At 41.0% G+C, this 21,556-nt stretch overlaps 3 protein-coding genes across 10 annotated transcripts; 2 read left to right on the forward strand and 1 right to left on the reverse strand.

The window, feature by feature from the left end:
• The first annotated feature begins 606 nt into the window (after positions 1–606).
• Positions 607–3,029, forward strand: LOC109869643 (troponin C, skeletal muscle). Of its 2 annotated transcripts, XM_020459915.2 has the most exons (6): positions 607–755; positions 1,551–1,602; positions 1,695–1,838; positions 2,031–2,145; positions 2,259–2,395; positions 2,553–3,029. In XM_020459915.2, exons 1-6 carry the CDS (start codon positions 753–755, stop codon positions 2,582–2,584), a joined length of 483 nt encoding a protein of 160 aa, XP_020315504.1. In that variant the 5' UTR covers positions 607–752; the 3' UTR covers positions 2,585–3,029. The 2 variants fall into 2 exon arrangements, with proteins under 2 accessions (XP_020315504.1, XP_031659539.1); XM_031803679.1 differs by having other exon boundaries at positions 625–755; positions 2,031–2,395.
• Positions 3,030–3,504: 475 nt separating this feature from the next.
• On the reverse strand, positions 3,505–5,063 carry taf13 (TATA-box binding protein associated factor 13). The gene has a single exon (XM_020459916.2). It carries the CDS (start codon positions 4,781–4,783, stop codon positions 4,409–4,411), a length of 375 nt encoding a protein of 124 aa, XP_020315505.1. The 5' UTR covers positions 4,784–5,063; the 3' UTR covers positions 3,505–4,408.
• Positions 5,064–7,964: 2,901 nt separating this feature from the next.
• On the forward strand, positions 7,965–20,299 carry LOC109869427 (solute carrier family 35 member C2-like). 7 transcript variants are annotated; one of them, XM_020459573.2, is made up of 6 exons: positions 7,965–8,109; positions 9,567–9,745; positions 17,669–17,799; positions 17,919–18,094; positions 19,403–19,532; positions 19,716–20,299. In XM_020459573.2, the coding sequence occupies exons 3-6, from the start codon at positions 17,739–17,741 to the stop codon at positions 19,802–19,804; spliced, it is 456 nt and encodes a 151-aa protein (XP_020315162.1). In that variant the 5' UTR covers positions 7,965–8,109; positions 9,567–9,745; positions 17,669–17,738; the 3' UTR covers positions 19,805–20,299. The 7 variants fall into 7 exon arrangements, 4 of the variants coding, with proteins under 4 accessions (XP_020315162.1, XP_020315165.1, XP_020315161.1 ...); XM_020459576.2 differs by having other exon boundaries at positions 17,716–17,799; positions 19,403–19,539; positions 19,722–20,299; XM_020459572.2 differs by having other exon boundaries at positions 17,716–17,799.
• Positions 20,300–21,556: the final 1,257 nt, after the last annotated feature.

Here is a 21,556-nt window from a genome sequence, read left to right on the forward strand (position 1 = left end):
AAAAGGGCAGGCTTCATTCCCTTCTGGAAATCTGCAAAAAAGGTTTAAACTTGGAGAGTGGGTCCGGAGAGGGAATTTGTTTAGGTTGATGAGCTAAAACATTGTGTCTGACAGGGAATAGATAGGCATACTGTTACATTCAGGCACCTCAAACCTGCTGCACTTACAACAGGGGTGTCAAACTCATTGCCTGGGGGGGCCTAGTCTCTGCTGGTTTTTGTTTTTTCCTTTCAATTAAGACCTCGACAACCAGGTGAAGGGAGTTATTTAATAATTATTGACCTTAATTCATCAATCAATTACAAGGGAAGAGCGAAAACCAGCAAACACTCAGCCCTTCGTGGAATGAGTTTGACACTTGACTTACAATCAAAAGAAACAACTGGTAGATGGATACTAATAAAAAGTCTTACTTCAATGCCCAGAAATGTTGTGCGCCTTTCAATAGTGACATGTACCTGAAAACTTCCCAAAACTTCCTTATAGCTAAGTTTACCCCATCAATTAAATGTTTGCAGATTCAAGACCACCACTCTCCACTTTTATTGGCTGGTGGGGGGCCTCAGAACCCTAAAAAGTTCAAGATTCTAAATCTGGAGTCCTGTGAGCATCAGTGGGCGTGTCTTAGGTGACCGGTTTAAAGTGTGTCTAAACTCACTTGACGTCTAGTCTTTCTGTTGAGGTGCACGCGGATTGACCACTCCTTTGGGCTATATTTCCGTGGATATTTAGGGGAAAGCTAATCAGCAACCATGGTAAGAACAATGACTTGAACACATGCAACCAATTACACGAATAAAAGCAGAATGAATAGCGAGTTTGTATCGGTTAAATGTGCAATGTTACATTTGGATGGGTAAAGAAATTAGGGCAATTAAAATAAAATTAGCCTAATTTTGAAATTATTTATTTGAGAATAATTTCAACAATGTATTGTCTCAATATAAAGTGTAAGGTATAAAACATCCGATTGAAATAGTACAGTAATTAGCTTAGCTCATGATTTCTCAATCATCTTGATAACAATCACTAAATTGCTTAACCAAAAAATATAAAGTGCATAAAGTGTCATATGTTTACAGTGTATAGATATATATCTACTTTATATATATCTAAGTTTATAGTGTGTGTATAGATATATAAAGTAGATATCTATCTATATCTGGAACATGAAAGTTGTGGGGGCGCAGGGTAGATATGGGTACTTGTCAGGCACGCAACCTAAAAGGGAGTCCGACAGCAAGGCTGGGGATAGTGCTTATGCGACAAATTCTGTCGGATTGTATGTCAGTATGGCCATATGAGGAGGGGAGGGGGGGGTGTAGTAATGTGTTGAGCCTAAAATAGCATGGCACATTTTCACTTGGCCGAAGAGCTGTCCGTAGGCCGTATAGGCCTAACCTACCCTTTTTGGGCAGGGCACGTGTGACTGTCAATACAAACACACGAATGCTAATAGCCAATAACTTTTGCTTCAAAATATATATATGTTGTCTTGGAGAGATGGTCACTACAATGACTTGACACATGTGGCGCTGTTTTTCCTCTAGACTGACGCGCAACAGGAGGCCCGCTCATACTTGAGCGAGGAGATGCTTAACGGTGAGTAGGCCCATAGCAAACCATGTTTTCGTTAATTCACGTCCATGAATATAATAATTCGTTTCCCGATACTTATGGCCTAATCATTCTAGAGTTCAAGGCTGCCTTCGACATGTTTGACACCGACGGTGGCGGTGATATCAGCACCAAGGAATTGGGTCAGGTCATGAGGATGTTGGGCCAGAATCCGACAAGAGAGGAGTTGGATGAAATCATTGAGGAGGTCGATGAGGATGGTGAGAAACTGCTGAATCTAAAATTGACTGTTAGCCTACATGAATGTGTGTGTATATATAAACCTAAATGGAACGCTTGCGTTTTGGGAAACCAATGCCCGTGTTGTGACCAGTGTTTCATAAGTACCTGTTAACATTGTCTGTAGTAGTTTTTTTTTCGAGCGTGATGCGTAATCTGGCCCTTCACCTCAGGTAGCGGAACCATCGACTTCGAGGAGTTCTTGGTCATGATGGTGAGGCTCCTAAAGGAGGACCAGGCCGGAAAGTCCGAGGGAGAGTTAGCGGAATGTTTCCGTGTGTTCGACAAGTACGTTACAGGCTTGGGGAGAAGAGGTTACCGTTTGCATGTGTGTAATTACAGTCAACTTTCAAATGATGTCGAAAGGCTCGTAAACTCCTTCCAATGTGTTACTTATGCAGGAATGCCGACGGCTATATCGACAGAGAAGAGTTCGCCATCATCATCCGCAGCTCTGGCGAACAAATCTCAGAGGAGGAAATTGATGAGCTGCTGAAGGATGGAGACAAGAACGCTGATGGCATGCTGGACTTTGACGGTAGGACATAGGGATGATGCCTTTGATTATAACTGTGGTGCTGATTGGCTAATTAGCCTACATATTGACCTGCATTTTCATAATGGATACTGAGGGACTTTTTAATTGACCCTGAAATACATTTACATGTTTTGTTCATAATGGATTCATTTTTCAGAATTCCTCAAGATGATGGAAAATGTGCAGTAAAACGGAGACTCATGGACATTCCTCCTTCCTTTGACCCCTGCTGACCTATTCCGATCCTCTATTGCCCCACTCCAACTCACCCTCCCTATCTGGTCCATTGCCCCCGTTCATCCACCTCGAAAAACAACTAGACCTGTTCGACAGGCACCTGGTGGAAGTTACCAGAGCTTTTGAGCCCTTCCTGCTTGTGATTATGACGCCAAGCTGCTGCTGTTCCCCAAATCAGGTGGGCAAGGCCCGGGATGTGAAAATAACTGCAACTCTACAGAATGGCTCAGTGCATCATAGGCACTCAGCACAACAGCCTGAAGCTGGGAGCTTAGTCAGGACGTAGTCTAATGGGCTGCTTGTGATCGCTGCTTAGACCAATCACGTCACTGTAATCACATCACTGTAATAACAAATGGTTTGAAAGGAGATATTAATAAACACATGCTCACTGGAAGTTGGTCTGTAGGCTATTATTGAGGAATGTCAAAATGTTGTTGTTTTTACTTTGATTCATTCATACATCCATCTTGTCTTTGATGCCGTTGTTACTGTTTTGGACCAAAATAACAAGCCAGATTAGAAAGCAGTGAAGCTAGGCCTACTTACTCATAAATATAAATATATACCATCAGGGGGAAATGCTGGCAAGTTTTTAATGTATGATTTGAATATATTGATTATGCAAACTAAGTAGCCAAAGGAGTCCCACTTAAAATAGAGTACTGATACAGTGGGTTAACGCAGGGTTTCCTAAAGTTGGTCCTGCCCCCCAGGGGTGCACCTTTTGCCCTAGCACTACACAGCCAATTCAAAGCTTGGAGTTGGTTGTTTGAATCCACTGTGCAGTCCTTGGGTAAAAAAATAAAAGGTGCGCCTAGGGAGGGCTCCAGGACAGAGTTTGGGGAAACTCAGGGTTAAGAGACAAAGGATAAACTCAGTCCTGCAGTTTTATTGCGTGCACAGTTAGGTCCATGTGCAAACATTTAATAACAGAACAGGCCAAATAGTTTATTCAACAATAACACTATATATCCACTGTCTAAAGTTGTAGGAGCAAGTTAAATGGTCCCGGAACAAAAACTCATCCATGGATTCATATAAAGTCTACATTGACCTCCCCTCTGGGCCATGTCCTGAAATATCTCCGTAAAGGATGGAAGACTGTGTCAAAAGGTGTAAGTTACTGTATTCATTTCACTATGCCTATCCTTAGTGATGAATGGGACAATCCTCTCACAAGAGCAAAGTTAGCTCACATGACATGATTTATACTGCAAAGCAATATCCTTCAGCAGACAGTCTTTAATGAGAACTTTCCTGTATTAAGTTCTCACACACACCGGATAGGTGCAGTGAATTGTGATGTTTTACAGGGTAAGCCACAGTAGGCAGCCCCCTAAAACAAATTAGGGTTAAGTGCCTTGCTCAAGGGTACAAACCATTTTTTTCAGTGTCAGCTCAGGTATTCGAAAAGCAAAACACTCCGCTACCTGCCATCCTGTTATTCGTCTACGCTATTAGATTGAGAAATTATTTGTGAACAAACGTGCAATTCCCAACTGAAAGGCAGCAACATAGTATCTAGTCTGCCAGAAAGCCACACAAAAATGATTTTGATAAAGATATGTAAGGCATTGGCATTTGACATGAGCACAAACATATCTGAAGTCACAAGTGGATGGTCAATTATCATCTCTATGGCCACATCTGCTACAAAATAAACGTTAGATCCTTATAAAAACATGTTTAATAATCATAGCAGAATAAACAGCATGGACAATGCGAAGAAAAAATATCCATGTTGAAGCCCATATCCCTCTACAACCACAGGACCTAAGAACCATAGTTTGCTTCATCAAAGGCCTTGCGGGCTCTCTTCAACTCCTCGTTCATCGTCAAGAGGTCCTTCACTCTGGCAAACTTCCTTGGATCTTTCCGGATGAGGAAAACAATGTCTTCCACCTGGACACGGCCCTGACGTCCGATGGACATGGCTTTGTGTGTCATCTCCGTGACGAACTCGATCACAAGGTCCTCCAGGATGTCCACTGATTCAGTGTAGGGATTCTGGTCGTCTCCAAACCCATACATCATACACCGAAGCTCTTTAGAAAACAACCGTTTTCGCTTGCCGTGGCTCCCATCGGTTCCACCCGCCCCGTCATCCAAATCCTCGTCGAAATTGGTGTCGTCTTCATCCTCCGCCATTCTCCCAGCGCCAAACGGTGTACTAGAGCTAGCAATTGTAGCTAGCGTTAGCTAACTAGCTAATTAATAACGTGGCTAACTTAGCTGGCTAGTTACAAATCCCAGTGTCCAAAGGTGTTTCGCAAACGTTTCAGGAAGATGCAATTGGAATCCTGAAACGGTTTGTGTCGAGGTGTTTATATTTATTTTAGCTTAATATCAATTATAAAAATCTAGGAGCACAACAACAGCCAAACCTCAGAATTAACGATTTCTTCTTCGCTGTAGCTGCCACCGGAAGTACTTACAGCACTTGTCTTGGCGTTATTTTTCTTGGAAAAATAATAATACTGCCACCTAGCTGCGATGAGTGGGGCTCAAATCAAATGTTATTTGTCACATGCGCCGAATACAACAAGATTAGACCTTACAGTGAAATGCTTAACCAACAATGCAGTTTTAAGAAAAATAAGTGTTAAGTTAAAAATAAAAACATAATTAAAGAGCAGCAGAAGCTGTTAAGAAGCCTTTTGGACCTAGATTTGGTGCTCCGGTACTGCTTGCCGTGCGGTAGCAGAGGGAACAAGGGTGGCTGGAGTCTTTTTGACAATATTTAGGACCCTCCTCTGACACCGCCTGGTATAGAGATCCTGGATGGCAGGAAGCTTGGCCCCAGTGATGTACTGGGCCATACGCACTACCCTCTGTAGTGCCTTGCAGTCGGAGGCCGAGCAGTTGCCATACCAGGCGGTGATGCAACCATGCTCTCGATGGTACAGCTGTATAACTTTGAGGATCTGAGGACCCATCATAGTTTGTTGGTGATGTGGACACCAAGGAACTTGAAGCTCTCAACCTGCTTCTCTACAGCCCCGTCGATGAGAATGGGGACGTGCTCGGTCCTCCTTGTCCTGTAGTCCACAATCATCTCCTTTGTCTTGATTTCATTGAGGGAGTGGTTGTGCTCTGCCGTAATTGAATGGGGCGCACTTGATTCAGGTCATCCTGGACCAGGTAGGGAGAGTTATCCATCGCCTCTACCTCTCGCACTGTGATTCTTTCCATTGGACCAAGATCCCAAAATCCAACATGCACCAGCGGCTTCAGGAGAGCAAAATTAAGTGCATAGGTTAATTTGCTTGCACACATATCCAGATGATGCTGAGTACCATTTTGTGTAATGATGCTGTCGGTGTGATCAATGTGTCAGTCCACATACAGTGAGCTGATGGTTTGTGCTGCAAAGTGAGGTTTTCTGAAAGCTTCAGGGCTTTCACCCGGAAAACGGTTCATTACACGGAGCTCCATTATCTTTTCACAATGTACATTAGTGATATCTGCTGGTCAGCAATAAATAGCAGCGTGTGATTATCAGATTAAAAAAACGTCATTCAAAACTCCGTGGCGCAGCTTTGAGTCATTGCTTTATTTAGGATGCTTAAGACAGAAGCTTATATTATACAAAATAAAACAAATTATTTGAACAACAACGCAGAAAGTGTGGTTTCACACACAAAAAAATGTATAAATAGTGTGCCTTCAAAGGGATTGGATGTTGCCTCACACATACCTACTTATTTAAAAAGTTTATTTTTAAAAGTATTCATAAATATTATCCTTCACAAAAAGGCATACATTCAAATTGTACCTTTTTGTAACGACCACCCAGAAACGCCGTTGCATCTTTTTTCACACTGTATTCATGTAAAGAATCTGCGGTAAGACACCGAGGTAAAGTTGGTTTTATATTCACACATTACAGATTCAACAGACATTCGCCAAAAGTCATTTTAAAATGGTAAAAATCAATAACTAAATGATCGATTGTCACAGAAATGTAAAAACAGATGTTTTTTTCCTATAAATGTCTAGCATACTTTTACAACCTTTGTTTTGAATAAAAATTCCAGTTTTGATTTGTTGGAATACATACAAAGTTTCAAATGCTATTTAAAGCTTTATAAATCAGTAACTAATTCAGTTGGTCACAGAAACATCAAACTAGGTGTGATTTATTCTATAAATGTCTAGCATACCTTTACAACTTTTGTTTTGAGTAAAAATTCCAGTCTTGATTTGACAGAGTAGTCTGTCTTGAGGGTGTGTGGTCAAAGATCTAACGAGTCTGTTTTATCCTATTAGAAGGGGCCTGGCATAAAATTCTGCATCTTCAGCCATATTACATGACATTATAGGAATAAGCTACGTGATGAAGGCGTCAGGCCTGACTAACAAAGAAGACAGGTGGATGGATCAAGAGAACCAAGACGATCAACTAAGAGTGAACCTCTTAGAGTGAACCTTAACATACACTACCGTTCAAAAGTTTGGGGTCACTTAGAAACGTCCTTGTTTTTGAAGAGATTTTTTAAATGGAATCTACATAGGCGTACAGAGGCCCATTATCAGCAACCATCACTCCCATGGCACGTTGTGTTAGCTAATTCAAGTTTATCATTTTAAAAGGCTAATTGATCATTAGAAAACCCTTTTGTAATTCTGTTAGCAATGTGATAATAAATGTGTATTTTGTGATTGTGACCCAGAGACTCTTGACCATTTATTTTGGGACTACTCTTTTGTCAGAAGATTTTTGTGTGAGTTAGAAGATTTTATTTTAAAAGAAACAACTATTAATGTTAATTTGATAGACTCTGATATTATGTTTTATTTTGAACCAAATGATATGGACCCTGATTTAACTTTCATTGTTAATTTGTTTATCTTTAATGGAAGATTATTTGTCCATAAAATGAAGTGGGCAAAGAACAAACCCCCTTTCACATTGTTTAAGATAGAATTTCAAAAATAATATTAAACTTCTATCAGTAAATGTAAAAACAAAAAAGCAATATGCACCATAAAAGTATTTAACAATTTGAAAATGAATCTTGATATGTCATACTGTTAGGTTTATGTACTCGTTTGTATATTTCTGTTCTTTTGTATTCATAATAAAAAATAATAATAAAAAATAAAATACAATAAAAAATACAAAAAGACAGTAGATTTATAGTTGAACATATTTATTAACATTTTACCCTATTATGGAGAGATGTACTGCTAGGATTATATACCTACGATATAAATAATTGTAAACCATTTAATGTAATCAATTTCATTATTCTTTTTGCCAAATTTCATATTCACAAGAGTACATTTACAATTAAATTAGACCTAGCTTTACAGCAGCCGACGGGAGCAAAGTATACGGGAGTTGTCGAGTAGGTGGCGGTAATGCAACATGTTGGATGCCAACCGCTGTTAAACCTCATCGAATAAGAAGCAGGCAACCGGGACCTGCCAAACTTTGCTTACGTTACCGCCGCCGTTCGCAAGTTGAGCTGGTGAGTTCAACCAGATGGTAGCCACAGTTTTATAAGATCTCTGGTGCAGCTAGCGCCAAACCGGAGCTAACTAGCAAGTTATCGACTACTAGCCCGTTTGCCCATACATACTGCTTTCCGGTGTCATCAGCAATGCAATCGATTTAGTTTGGCCACTGGATTTTCTGGTGACATCTCTGCTACAGTGTTTAATCATTCAATTGTTTGTAAAAATCTGCATGCTCATGTATAGTATTACTACCACACACATTTAAACCTATGCCTGTGCCAACATAAACATTGGAGTATGCTTACTGATAAGACTGGTCAGACAGATTGTTCAACTCAGTAGTCTGTCACATGCTCGCTGCAACCTGGTCTCGGAGCATTTCGTACTATTCTGTATTTTAAACCTGAACTCCATTTTGTATGAAATGTTATGAATTACAAATTGTATTATTTGTTACGATTTTGCAAAATTAACTTTATGTTATGAATCTGCAAAACGTATGTTATGTTACAAATTGTGGCTAATGTTAGTTATATTGCTAACGTTAGCTAGACTAAGGGTTAAGTTTAGGAGTTAGGGGAAGGGTTATCTAAAATGGTTAGGGTTAGAGAAAGGTTTAGCTAACATGCTAAGTAGTTGTAAGTACTTAAAGTTGCTAAAATACTAAAGTTGTCCGTGATGAGATTTGAACTCGCAACCTTTGGGTTGTTAGACCTAAGCGTTATACACCTACCCCAACAAACCACCAAATGTTTGCCTTAACCATCTGTTTTATGTAAACCATACCAGAGCTATTAGAGAAAGGAGGCGATAGGAATCCCATTGGGCAATGAATAGGGGAACGTATAACGCCCCACCCAGCAGAATAGACCAATCGCATTCACGTTGGCTTGCTGCATCACGCAGTTGCTAAACTGATCGTCACGCAATCCCTTCTCAAAGTCAGGTTATGATTAGAGAGACACTGCGATTTTCCACGGAAGTACGTAATTTCACAATTCCAAAACTATACAATACTACAGATAGCAAGTTCATTATCTCACATCTTGGAAAAGATTTGTAATATTGTACTAATTGTTGACAAAATTAATGCTAGTGTTGGGTTTTTGAGCTAGTGCCCAATTGACCCTTGTTCACTGCTTGAAGGAGAACACTCCTTAGTCCCAGAATCACCCAGAATGCACCGCGCTGCCCATTGACATAGCATGGGCAACGTACACAATGGGTGTTAATACAATTCCAATGGAGTTTCCCCATCTCCTCAAATGTATCTCTGACGATACCAAACGTATCATATCATACTAATGGAGCTTCTCGGATTTACATACAGAATAATACGAAATGCTCTGAGACCAGGTTTCATGTTCAGCTAGCAGCAAATTATATCAGTAATTTTATTATATTGTCAACTACTCCCATCTTTCTCTCTCTCCCCCTCTTCCCTCCCTTCTAACTGTCCAACCTTCAGCACAGCACAGCACAGCGTGGTACATTGCTCCCGTTTGAAGATGGTGCCCCTGCAGTAGTTTTTGTGGGGAAGAGTGAACCTGTCCAGATCCTATGCCGGACAGACCGGTCTGTGAGCCTGGTCCTCTTTTTCTGTATTCTCCATCGGCATTACTTTTTTTTAACAAGTGGCTAATGAAGGTGAGTCTGAGGCTGGCTCTCACTCGTCAAGAGACATAGCATGGTATTTTAGGGCAGGTAGCCTGTTGGATCAGTAACTGAAAGGTAACTGGTAAGAATACTCAAGGTGAAAAATCACACCTAATTCAAGGGTTTTTCTTTATTTTTACTATTTTCTACATTGTAGAATAATAGTGAAGACGTCACAACTATGAAATAACACATGGAATTATGTAGTAACCAGAAAATGTTAAATCAACATTTATTTAATATTTTAGATTCTTCAAAGTAGCCAACCTTTGCCTTGATGACAGCTTTGCACACTCTTGGCATTCTCTCAACCAGCTTCACGAGGAATGCTTTTCCAACAATCTTGAAGGAGTTCCCACATATGCTGAGCACTTGTTGGCTGATTTTCCTTCACTCTGCGGTCCAACTCATCCCAAACCATCTCAATTGGGTTGAGGTCCCCAATCCCCAAAGCCAACACCTACTTTGGCCGCCATTCCTTCCAGTTGCCGCCAATGACGGGAACGAATTGCAAAAATCGCTGAAGTTGGAGACTTCTATCTCCCTCACGAACTTTAAGCATCAGCTTTTTTGTCGCTTTGCTTTATCTTGGCCAGGTCGCAGTTGTAAATGAGAACTTGTTCTCAACTGGCCTACCTGGTTAAATAAAGGTGAAATAAAAAAATAAGTAAAAAAGGTTGGGTGATTGTGGAGGCCAGGTCATCTGATGCAGCCCTCCATCACTCTCCTTCTTGGTCAAATAGCCCTTACACAGCCTGGAGGTGTGATTTGGGTCATTGTCCATGGAAAAACAAATGATAGTCTCACTAAGCACAAACCAGATGGGATGGCATATCGCTGCCATGCTGGTTAAGTCTGCCTTGAATTCTAAATAAATCACAGACGGTGTCACCAGCAAAGCACCATCACACCTCCTCCTCCATGCTTCCTCTGAGCAGTTGATGTTGAGATGTCTGTTACTTGTACTCTGTGAAGCAGTTATTTGGGCTGCAACCTGAGGTGCAGTTAACTCTAATGAACTTATCCTTTGCAGCAGAGGTAACTGTGGGTCTTCCTGTTCTGTGGCGGTCCTCATGAGAGCCAGTTTCATCATAGCGCTTGATGGTTTTTGTGACTGCACTAAAATTAAAATAAAGTTATTGAAATTTCCCAGATTGACTGAGCTTCATGTCTTAAAGTAATGATGGACTGTTGTTTCTCTTTGCTTATTTGAGCTGTTCTTGCCATAATATGGACTTGGGTCTTTTACCAAATAGGACTATCTTCTGTATACCACCCCTACCTTGTCACAACACAACTGATTGGCTCAAGAAGGAAATAAATACCTCAAATTAACTTTTTAACAAGGCACACCTTTTAATTTAAATGTATTCCAGTTGGTTGAGAGAATGCCAAGAGTATGCAAAGCTGTCATCAAGGCAAAGTGGGGCTACTTTGAAGAATTTCAAATATAAAATACATTTTGATTTGTTTAACACTTTTTTTGGTTACTACAGTACACGGTTCCATATGTGTTATTTCATAGTTTTTATGTCTTCACTATCATTCAGTTAAAGAACAACTTCTTATTCACAATGACGGCCAAAGAACAGTGTGTTAACTAACTTGTTCAGGGGCGGAACGACAACGTTTTACCTAGCAACCTTTCGGTTACTGGTCCAATGCTGTAATGCTCTAACCACTAGGCTACCTGCTGCCCCAATATATTTATTCAATTGTATACATACACACATGTTTACTTAATTGTATACATACACATGTGTATATATATTTATTCAATTGCATACATACATACACACGTACAGTTGAAGTCGGAAGTTTACATACACTTAGGTTGGAGTCATTTAAAACTCGTTTTTCAACCACTCCACAAATTTCTTGTTAACAAACTATAGTTTTGGCACGTCGGTTAGGACATCTACTTTGTGCATGACACAAGTCATTTTTCCAAAAATTGTTTACAGAGATTATTTTACTTATAATTCCCTGTATCACAATTCCAGTGGGTCAGAAGTTTACATACACAAAGTTGACTGTGCCTTTAAACAGCTTGGAAAATTCCAGAAAATGATGTCATGGCATGGGAAGCTTCTGATAGGCTAATTGACATCATTAGAATCAATTGGAGGTGTACCTGTGGATGTATTTCAGTGCCTACCTTTGAACTCAGTGCCTCTTTGCTTGACATCATGGGAAAATGTAAATAAATCAGCCAAGACCTCAGAAAAATTTGTGGACCTCCACAAGTCTGGTTCATCCTTGGGAGCAATTTCCAAATGCCTGAAGGTACCACGTTCATCTGTACAAACAATAGTACGCAAGTATAAACACCATGGGACCACGCAGCCGTCATACCGCTCAGGAAGGAGACGCACTCTGTCTCCTAGAGACAAAGGACCTTGTGAAGATGCTGGAGGAAACAGGTACAAAAGTATCTATATCCACAGTAAAACAAGTCCTAAATCGACATAACCTGAAAGGCCGTTCAGCAAGGAAGAAGCCACTGCTCCAAAACCGCTATAAAAATGCCAGACTACAGTTTGCAACTGCACATGGGGACAAAGATGGTACTTTATGTAGAAATGTCCTCTGGTCTGATGAAACAAAAATAGAACTGTTTGGCCATAATGACCATTGTTATGTTTGGAGGAAAAGGAGGAGGCTTGCAAGCCAAAGAACACCATCCCAACCGTGAATCACGGGGGTGGCAGCATCATGTTGTGGGGGTGCTTTGCTGCAGGAGGGACTGGTGCAATTCACAAAATAGATGGCATCATGAGGGAGGAAAATTATGTGGATATATTGAAGCAACATATCAAGACATCAAAGTTAAAGCTTGGTCGCAAATGGGTCTTCCAAATGGACAATGACCCCAAGCATACTTCCAAAGTTGTGGCAAAATGACTTAAGGACAACAAAGTCAAGGTATTGGATTGGCCATCATACACAATTTAAAGGTAATGCTACCAAATACTAATTGAGGTTATGTAAATGTCTGACCCACTGGGAATGTGATGAAATAAATAAAAACTGAAATAAATCATTCTCTCTACTATTATTCTGACATTTCACATTCTTAAAATAAAGTGGTGATCTTAAGACAGGGAATTTTTACTAGGATTAAATGTCAGGAATTGTGAAAAACTGAGTTTAATTGTACTTGGCTAAGGTGTATGTAAACTTCCGACTTAAACTGTATATACACTACCGTTCAGAAGTTCGGAGTCACTTAGAAATATCCTTGTTTTTGAAAAAGCACATTTTCTGTCCATTAAAATAACATCAAATTGATCAGAAATACAGTGTCGACATTGTTAATGTTGTAAATGACGATTGTAGCTGGAAACGGCAGATTTTCTTTTGATTGAATATCCACATAGGCGTACAGAGGCCCATTATCAGCAACCATCACTCCTGTGTTCCAATGGCACGTTGTGTTAGCTAATCCAAGTTTATTATTTTAAAAGGCTAATTGATCATTAGAAAACCCTTTTGCAATTATGTTAGCACAGCTGAAAACTGTTGTGCTGATTTAAAGAAGCAATAAAACTGGCCTTTGTGAAAAAATGCCCCTTGATGTTGCAGAATTTTGAAGGAAATAAGTGCAATGATCTGTACTTATGTTAAAAATAGAACAGGTATTGAAGGCTAATAATGAGCCCCCCCCCCACCACCAGTCATTATTGTTCTCATGCAGCTCCTAGGTGTACAGTCGGAATGGTCTACACATGGCCATTCTCATTAAATGCTTTACCCCCCCCCCCCCCACGCCCCCCCCACCACCCTTCATTATTGTTCTCATGCAGCTCCTAGGTGTACAGTCGGAATGGTCTTCACATGGCCATTCTCATTAAATGCTTTACCCCCCCCCCACCCCCCACCACCAGTTATTATTGTTCTCATGCAGCTCCTAGGTGTACAGTCGGAATGGTCTTCACATGGCCATTCTCATTAAATGCTTTACCCCACCCCCCACCACCAGTTATTATTGTTCTCATGCAGCTCCTAGGTGTACAGTCGGAATGGTCTTCACATGGCCATTCTCATTAAATGCTTTACCCCACCCCCCACCACCAGTTATTATTGTTCTCATGCAGCTCCTAGGTGTACAGTCGGAATGGTCTTCACATGGCCATTCTCATTAAATGCTTTACCCCCCCCACCCCCCCAATATTAATCTTTGCGACTCCCTTTTCAATGTTAAGAGCTATATGATTAAGTGAATGGATTGTATATATATTATAAGAGTGCCTTAGACCACTGCGCCACCCGTGAGTCAACACTCCCTTTTCAATGTTAAGAGCTATATGATTAAGTGAATGGATTGTATATATATTATAAGAGTTCCTTAGACCACTGCGCCACCCGTGAGTCAACACTCCCTTTTCAATGTTAAGAGCTATATGATTAAGGGAATGGATTATAGTTTTAATCTGCAGGAGGAAGTTAACTTTCCTCTGTGTATTTAAAGGGACGGTTTGGGATTTTTCAATAATAATTTAGCAAAGGTAGTTTTGCCAGTCCCATTACCTTTATGTCCCATTACCTTTATGTTCCATTACCTTTATGTTCCATTACCTTTATGTCCCGTTACCTTTATGTTCCGTTACCTTTATGTCCCATTACCTTTATGTCCCATTACCTTTATGTTCCATTACCTTTATGTCCCATTACCTTTATGTCCCATTACCTTTATGTCCCATTACCTTTATGTCCCATTACCTTTATGTCCCATTACCTTTATGTTCCATTACCTTTATGTTCCATTACCTTTATGTTCCATTACCTTTGTGTAAACGATGAAAGGCAACTGCATCTATTTGAGTTTGTTTCTACGCACTTTGTGAAATGTCTGCATGTGGACAAAAGCAAGGCTTCTGTCCTGACCCCCCCCCCCCCCCCTCCCCCAAGTCCCCCTGTTTCTCCAGAACCCATGATAATGTTGATGGCATATTCAATGAACTGATGAAAACTAACCAAGCGCTCCAGGACAAGTTGTCTACAGAAATAAAGGAGCTTAAAATCAAGAAATTCAACCAAGACAAAAAAAGACAAGGCCGAGGATAAAGTCTACTTCTGGAGAAACCCTGATAAAAGAGGTCCTCCTCTCCATGACAGACGCAGGAGGGAGGCTGCCCACTTCTATCTACCTCGTCTGATCAATGTTCTACAACCAGCGCCTCATCCGCTTCTTGTACCAGTTTTTTATCCAACGAGAGACTGGGCCGACGGAAGGGCGGAGGTGGCCGCGGACACGCGCACCGACGAGATGTCACACCCGACGGTGTAACGACTATCAGAGGCAGAGGGGACCTTTCACACGGTCCCAGAACCCACCGGACTGAGTGGTATTAATTTATCAAGCAAGATATTGAGCCCTGCCCATGTCTCCTTGCTTAATAAAGGGTTATCCGATACGTCAGTCCTTACCCGCCCTGCTGATAAGGGTGGGTCGGTTGTACAATCTGATACGTCAGTCCTTACCCGCCCTGCTGATAAGGGTGGGTCGGTTGTACAATCTGATACGTCAGTCCTTACCCGCCCTGCTGATAAGGGTGGGTCGGTTGTACAATCTGATACGTCAGTCCTTACCCGCCCTGCTGATAAGGGTGGGTCGGTTGTACAATCCGATACGTCAGTCCTTACGGGTGGGTCGGTTGTACAATCCGATACGTCAGTCCTTACCCACCCTGCTGATAAGGGTGGGTCGGTTGTACTCATGGATACGTCAGTCCTTATTCGTCCCGCTGATAAGGGTGGGTCGGTTGTACTCATGGATAGGACAGTCCTTATTCGTCCTGCTGATAAGGGTGGGTCGGTCCTTACCCACCCTGCTGATAAGGGTGGGTCGGTTGTACAATCCGATACGTCAGTCCTTACCCGCCCTGCTGATAAGGGTGGGTCGGTTGTACTCATGGATAGGACAGTTTATGTACATGAGTGTCATAGACAGCTGCTTGACAACACCTTTTACAAGAAACTCAGAAGTGACCCCACTGCCCAATTTCAGAACATGATCTTTACTGCCCTAGATGGATATTTAAATTCTGGTCAGATAACCAAAAAAAGAACTAGACTTTTTGGTTATTTAACACCCTAAAATTGCCACTTTTTATACCTTGCCGAAATTACACAAGAATGTTACAAAGCCTCCAGGGCGCCCTATTGTAGTGGGCATTGATGCAGTAACTGCCTCTCTCTCAACTTTTGTTGACTTTTGTATTAGACCACTCGCAGAACAGCTCCCCTCCTTTGTAAAGAACACCAGCAGTATGATCTCAGAACAGCTCCCCTCCTTTGTAAAGAACACCAGCAGTATGATCTCAGAACAGCTCCCCTCCTTTGTAAAGAACACCAGCAGTATGATCTCAGAACAGCTCCGCTCCTTTGTAAAGAACACCAGCAGTATGATCTCAGAACAGCTCCCCTCCTTTGTAAAGAACACCAGCAGTATGATCTCAGAACAGCTCCGCTCCTTTGTAAAGAACACCAGCAGTATGATCTCAGAACAACTCCCCTCGTTTGTAAAATAACACCAGCAGTATGATCTCAGAACAGCTCCCCTCCTTTGTAAAAGACACCACTAGTATGATCTCTTTTATTGAATCTCTTGATCCTCTCCCTGATAACACTTTGTTAGTTACTTTTGATGAGTTGTTATACACAAATATTCCACACGAGGGCGGTATGAAGCTATGGAACATTTTCTTCTGCAATGTGACCCTAATGAACTACCTTCCAGTGCCTGCATTATAACATTAGCTGAAATAGTACTCACACAGAACTATTTAATGTTTCTAAATGATTTCTTTATTCAGACGAAGGGTGCTGCTATGGGATCCCCCATGGCTCCTAACTATGCTTATGTGTATGTGGGTTACATGGAGAAACAGTCAATTTTCAATCCTCTCAAAAATATTTTCTTGCCTAACATCATTATTTGGAAATGGTATATTGATGATATTTTTGTTCTGTGGAGGGGTGATGCAAAACAGCTCCAGGCGTTCCATGCTTTTCTTAACTCCTGTTCTGAGCATCTGAGATTTACTATGTAATCTGATACACGTCAAATCAGTTTCCTTGATCTTCTGATCTTGTGTGAAGATAATGTTTTATACACTGATCTTTACAGGAAGCCTACTGATCCTAACAGTTTGTTGAGGGCTGATAGTTGTCACCCACTTTCCTTGAAAAACAGTTTGCCCTACAGCCAATTAAGTCAAATCAAAAGAATTTGTAAAAAAACAATCAGATTTCGACAGAAATATGGCTGAGACGCAAAAAAAATTCAAGTAGAGGGGGTACAAAAATGGTCAGATTAATACTGCCATTGAGAAAATTCAAAAAAACAAAAAGAAGCATTCTTGTGTTCTAACTACCTGTTCAAAACGCTCTGAACAAATTAAGGGAATCGTTCACAAACATTGGCACATTCTAAAATCCGATGATTGTATTGGTAATGTGTTTTCGGACTTACCCTTGGTCATTGTCGCGGGGCAGAAACCTCAGAGATCAATTGGTAAGCGCTGATTTACCACCCCAAAATATCCCTGCGCAACGTGTATTTGCGCCCCTACTGGATGGAAACTACAAGTGTAATGGCTGTGCTCAATACAATGGCACTTCTAAATGTAGATCCTTCAAACACTCTCAAACAGGGAAACAGATCCCAATCAAAGGTGTCATCACGTGCTCCACTAAGGCAGTTATTTATCTTAGAACATAGTTATTGGACAGTTGCTCTTTTGGACTTAATCAGAATTCAGTGTGGAGAAGAACAAAAAATACACTTTTGCAAAACGTTGTATTTAATTTTTTATTTTCCTGCTTTAAAACAGTAAGGTGGTAATTGTCCCCCCAAAAAGCATATTGATCATGTTGGGTCTTGGACTTGTCTTTTTATTCCCTGATTAGGCTTTTGGTCCCGTAAACACCAGCCTCTTCCACGTTCTACTCCACAGGGCTCCAGAACCCAATAGACACCATGTACCACCTACAGCCGCTGATGTTCATGGGCCTCCTCCCACTCTTCCTCTTCAATGAAGGTGAGGCTTTTACTCTAACCTGTTTATGATAGTCCATGCCTGCCAGTCTGGACATGACATAGAGGCACTATTTGTGTGTCAGTGCTGAACGATTTCTCTCCATCTGATTATTTCGGCAGGACTGAGCCTGAGTACCTCAGAGAAGCTGTTCTGTGTGAATGAGCTCTCTCCCATGCTCTACTCTCTGGCCACACTGAGTATAGGCGGGTCACTGGCCTTTGGCCTAGTCTTCTCAGAATTCCTGCTAGTCTCAAAGACCTCCAGTCTCACTCTCTCCATAGCAGGGATCTTTAAGGTATGGATGAGAACCCTGTATATCACGTCACTCGGCTCCTGGGGCGGCAGGGTAGCCTAGTGGTTAGAGCGTTGGACTAGTAACCGGAAGGTTGCAAGTTCAAACCCCCGAGCTGACAAGGTACAAATCTGTCGTTCTGCCCCTGAACAGGCAGTCATTGAAAATAAGAATTTGTTCTTAACTGACTTGCCCAGTTAAATAAAGGTTAAATACTTAAAAAAAAAAAAAAAACTATCTCTGTATCCTTCTGCACCAAAGGTTGGAACCATACTTATTTTCCAATCTTTTTGTTCTGAACAGAATCATTCTTTTTTTGGATCCGTTCCACGGTTCTGACCAGCAAAATAAAGTTCTGAACTGGTTCAAACCCCCCAAAAAGTTCTGAACTGGTTCAAACCCCCCAAAAAGTTCTGAACTGGTTCAAACCCCCCCAAAAGTTCTGAACTGGTTCAAACCCCCCAAAAAGTAACGGTTTATTCATTTTCTGTTCCTTTTCAAACCTCCTGAAATCTTTTATTTTAATTTTTTACATTTAGCTCAACATTAAATTACATCACCAATAAGTTAGAATTATACCTACGGAGGAGCAACTTCTATGAAGGAACTTTGAATGTCTTTGCACTTCAGAGAGTTGGCTTAACGTTGGTTAGCTAACAAGCTTGAAGCTTGTGTGTGTGCAGAGCGGCACCAGAATTCAAATAAAACACATCTTACCTTTCTGTAGTTAATCATTCCAATGTGAAACGGGATAACTATAGTATCCTTAGCTAGCATTGAAAAGGTTAATCCATCTCTTTCCCTAATTTCTGAATCACGCTTTTAAAGTCAGTAGGATACTTGACAATGCTTCGGAGGGGGGAGGGGCATTTTACCTACACATGAACACACACTGGTAAAGATTTCCATCTGGCAGACAGGCGGTGGAAAACATTTGAGTAACAGGGTGAAAGCTTTGCATAAGCACTGATTTTATTTTTTATTTTTGTGTGTGGACTGGAAAAAATGCCCAGAAAGGAAAATAATGTTAATACCCGGGTCCCATGTTTTTAATATAAGGTTTCTGTTTCCAGAACAGTATAGATCACTTTTGATTCTGATTCTGTTCCTTGAAACATTTCGTTGTTTTCTGTTCTGTTCCCTGAACTGGTTCCAAACCCTGCTCTGCACACACCTGCTCCCTCACTTGAATTGGTTATTTTCACATGCACCATCTCTCCCTCTGTCTCACAAACACTCCTGGTTTCACCTCTGCTACTCTCTTTAGTCAATGTGTGTTTTCCATCTCTCCCTAATGTACACTCCCTGTAGGAGGTGTGTACCCTGCTGCTGGCAGAAGGCCTGATGGGGGACAGGATGAGTGGACTGAACTGGATGAGTTTTGCTGTCTGTGTGTCTGGTATCGCCTTACACCTGGGACTGAAAACCTACTATTCCATAAGTAAGCTGTATGTGGTACCATGTAAAATTAAGCAAATGGTTGTTAATCTGTTCCTGGTGTAGTCGGTATATGAGGGGTGTTGTAATTGCTTGTTAACGAAGCTCTGCCGACGGTTCCGAGAGGTACAGTATTTCACCTAGCTAGCCTTTACATACAGTTATTCTGTATTCTTTTTCTAATGAGTTCCAGGTCAAAATTCACTCGTTGAGACTGCTGCCCATCGAAAACAGCCCAGACCTGGAACTACCGTTATTACGTCAGAAGGAAGATGAGGGGGAGGAGACCGCTACTGAGGACAATGACGAAGAGCAGGAGATTCTACTCTTGACTCAAACAACATGTTGGACTGACTGTCATGTTTCAGGGAGGCCAGAGGAACAGAAGGGAAGGATTCTTACGCTCTTCTACAGCCAACATTCTCTACAGCCAACATTCTCTTCAGCTTTTGTTCAAAACCTATCGCAGAGTTTAACCAGTGGTAAACGGACAGACACCCTAAACTGTATCAAATGCATATACTGTTGCTGTCAGTGACGTGAAACAGGAGTTTTAACCTTATAATATGTGAAGTGACCAAACTGCAGGTAACCTTAATAATGATGGAAACGTTTACTAGGAATTAAGGATTACTGATGTTCAATACATTTGTTTTTCAAATGCAAATGATTGATTGATTTAATTACTGAGTTAAAACAAATTGGTTGTAATTTGCACTGTAGGAAGGGGTGTGATTTGAGATTGAATAAACTGTTTTTTTGTTGCTGCTACAATGTGCTGGATGATCTTACTTTAAGTTTAAAAAAATTTGCACAATTATTCAGACCATTATAAATCATTTCTTCACCAAAGTCTTTCACATAGCGGCACTCAGCGTGTGCTAAGTGGTGCTCACACTGGCTGGCCGAACATGTAATCACATTTAACATCTCTTTCTCATGATGTGCACTGCTAGGCGCCAGCCCTTTACCTACTTTTGTTTGATTTTCTCATTTGGAATCTAATTTCATGTGGAGATACCTCGCTCTCATAAACCTGATTTAGTTGGCGTAACTTATAAGACCTGTGGAGAGACCTCCCTCTGAAAACCTGATTTAGTTTAACTTTAGTTTAACTCATGTGAGCACTTCCTCAATTCCCCCAGGTGGACGGAGACACGACCAGTCACTGAGTTTGGATATGTGGTGACACTAACAACGGGCAGACTGGGACGAGAAATCGGCCCCGGGCATTTCTAACTCAAAGGCCCATTATTTTCCTCGAGGCCCCCACACCTGCCCATCTCTCAAAGCTCCCATTATTAGCTAAATAATGAGCATTCTGTACAAAACCCTCAATTTAGACAGACCCACTGAGCCAAAGATGGACCAACCCATCTGTTATTTCCCTGAACTACCCTATGGCCAGTCTGCCTCTGACTGACCACATGGAAATGTGGTAACACTGACATCTGTATTGGGTTTGTAACTAGAAACATGAATAAGAATGTTTTTAGCTCAAAAAATAATAATAAACACTTTTTATTTGACTATTCACTTCAGCCTTTGCCATTTACTGCTGCCATTGGTGGTTTGGGTTTTGGTCCAGTAATTGTTTATTTACTTTGACTAGGCAATGTAAGAAAGCTCTAGTTTTTACACAATTCATATTTTGTGGAAGAAATAATATTCAAACTTATTCAGAAAACAAAACTTATTTACATTTACTTTCCTGGCTTTCATTATACTGATCTGACATCAAAACAGACATTGTTTCCCAGGTAACTTGTTATATGCAGTCTGTCTGAAAAGGGGAACTGTGCTTCCTAATCTGCAGTGCGTAGTACTACTGCTTCAACTAGTTAATTCACTGATGGCAATATTCACCGGTAATGACAATAATGAGGAACTACTGCTATTAACTACTGCTATTAACTACTGCTATTAACTACTGCTATTAACTACTGTTATTAACTACTGCTATTAACTACTGCTATTAACTACTGCTATTAACTACTGCTATTAACTACTGTTATTAACTACTGCTAT

The sequence above is a fragment of the Oncorhynchus kisutch genome, linkage group LG24 (assembly GCF_002021735.2).
Source record: "Oncorhynchus kisutch isolate 150728-3 linkage group LG24, Okis_V2, whole genome shotgun sequence".
Lineage (NCBI taxonomy): Eukaryota > Metazoa > Chordata > Actinopteri > Salmoniformes > Salmonidae > Oncorhynchus > Oncorhynchus kisutch.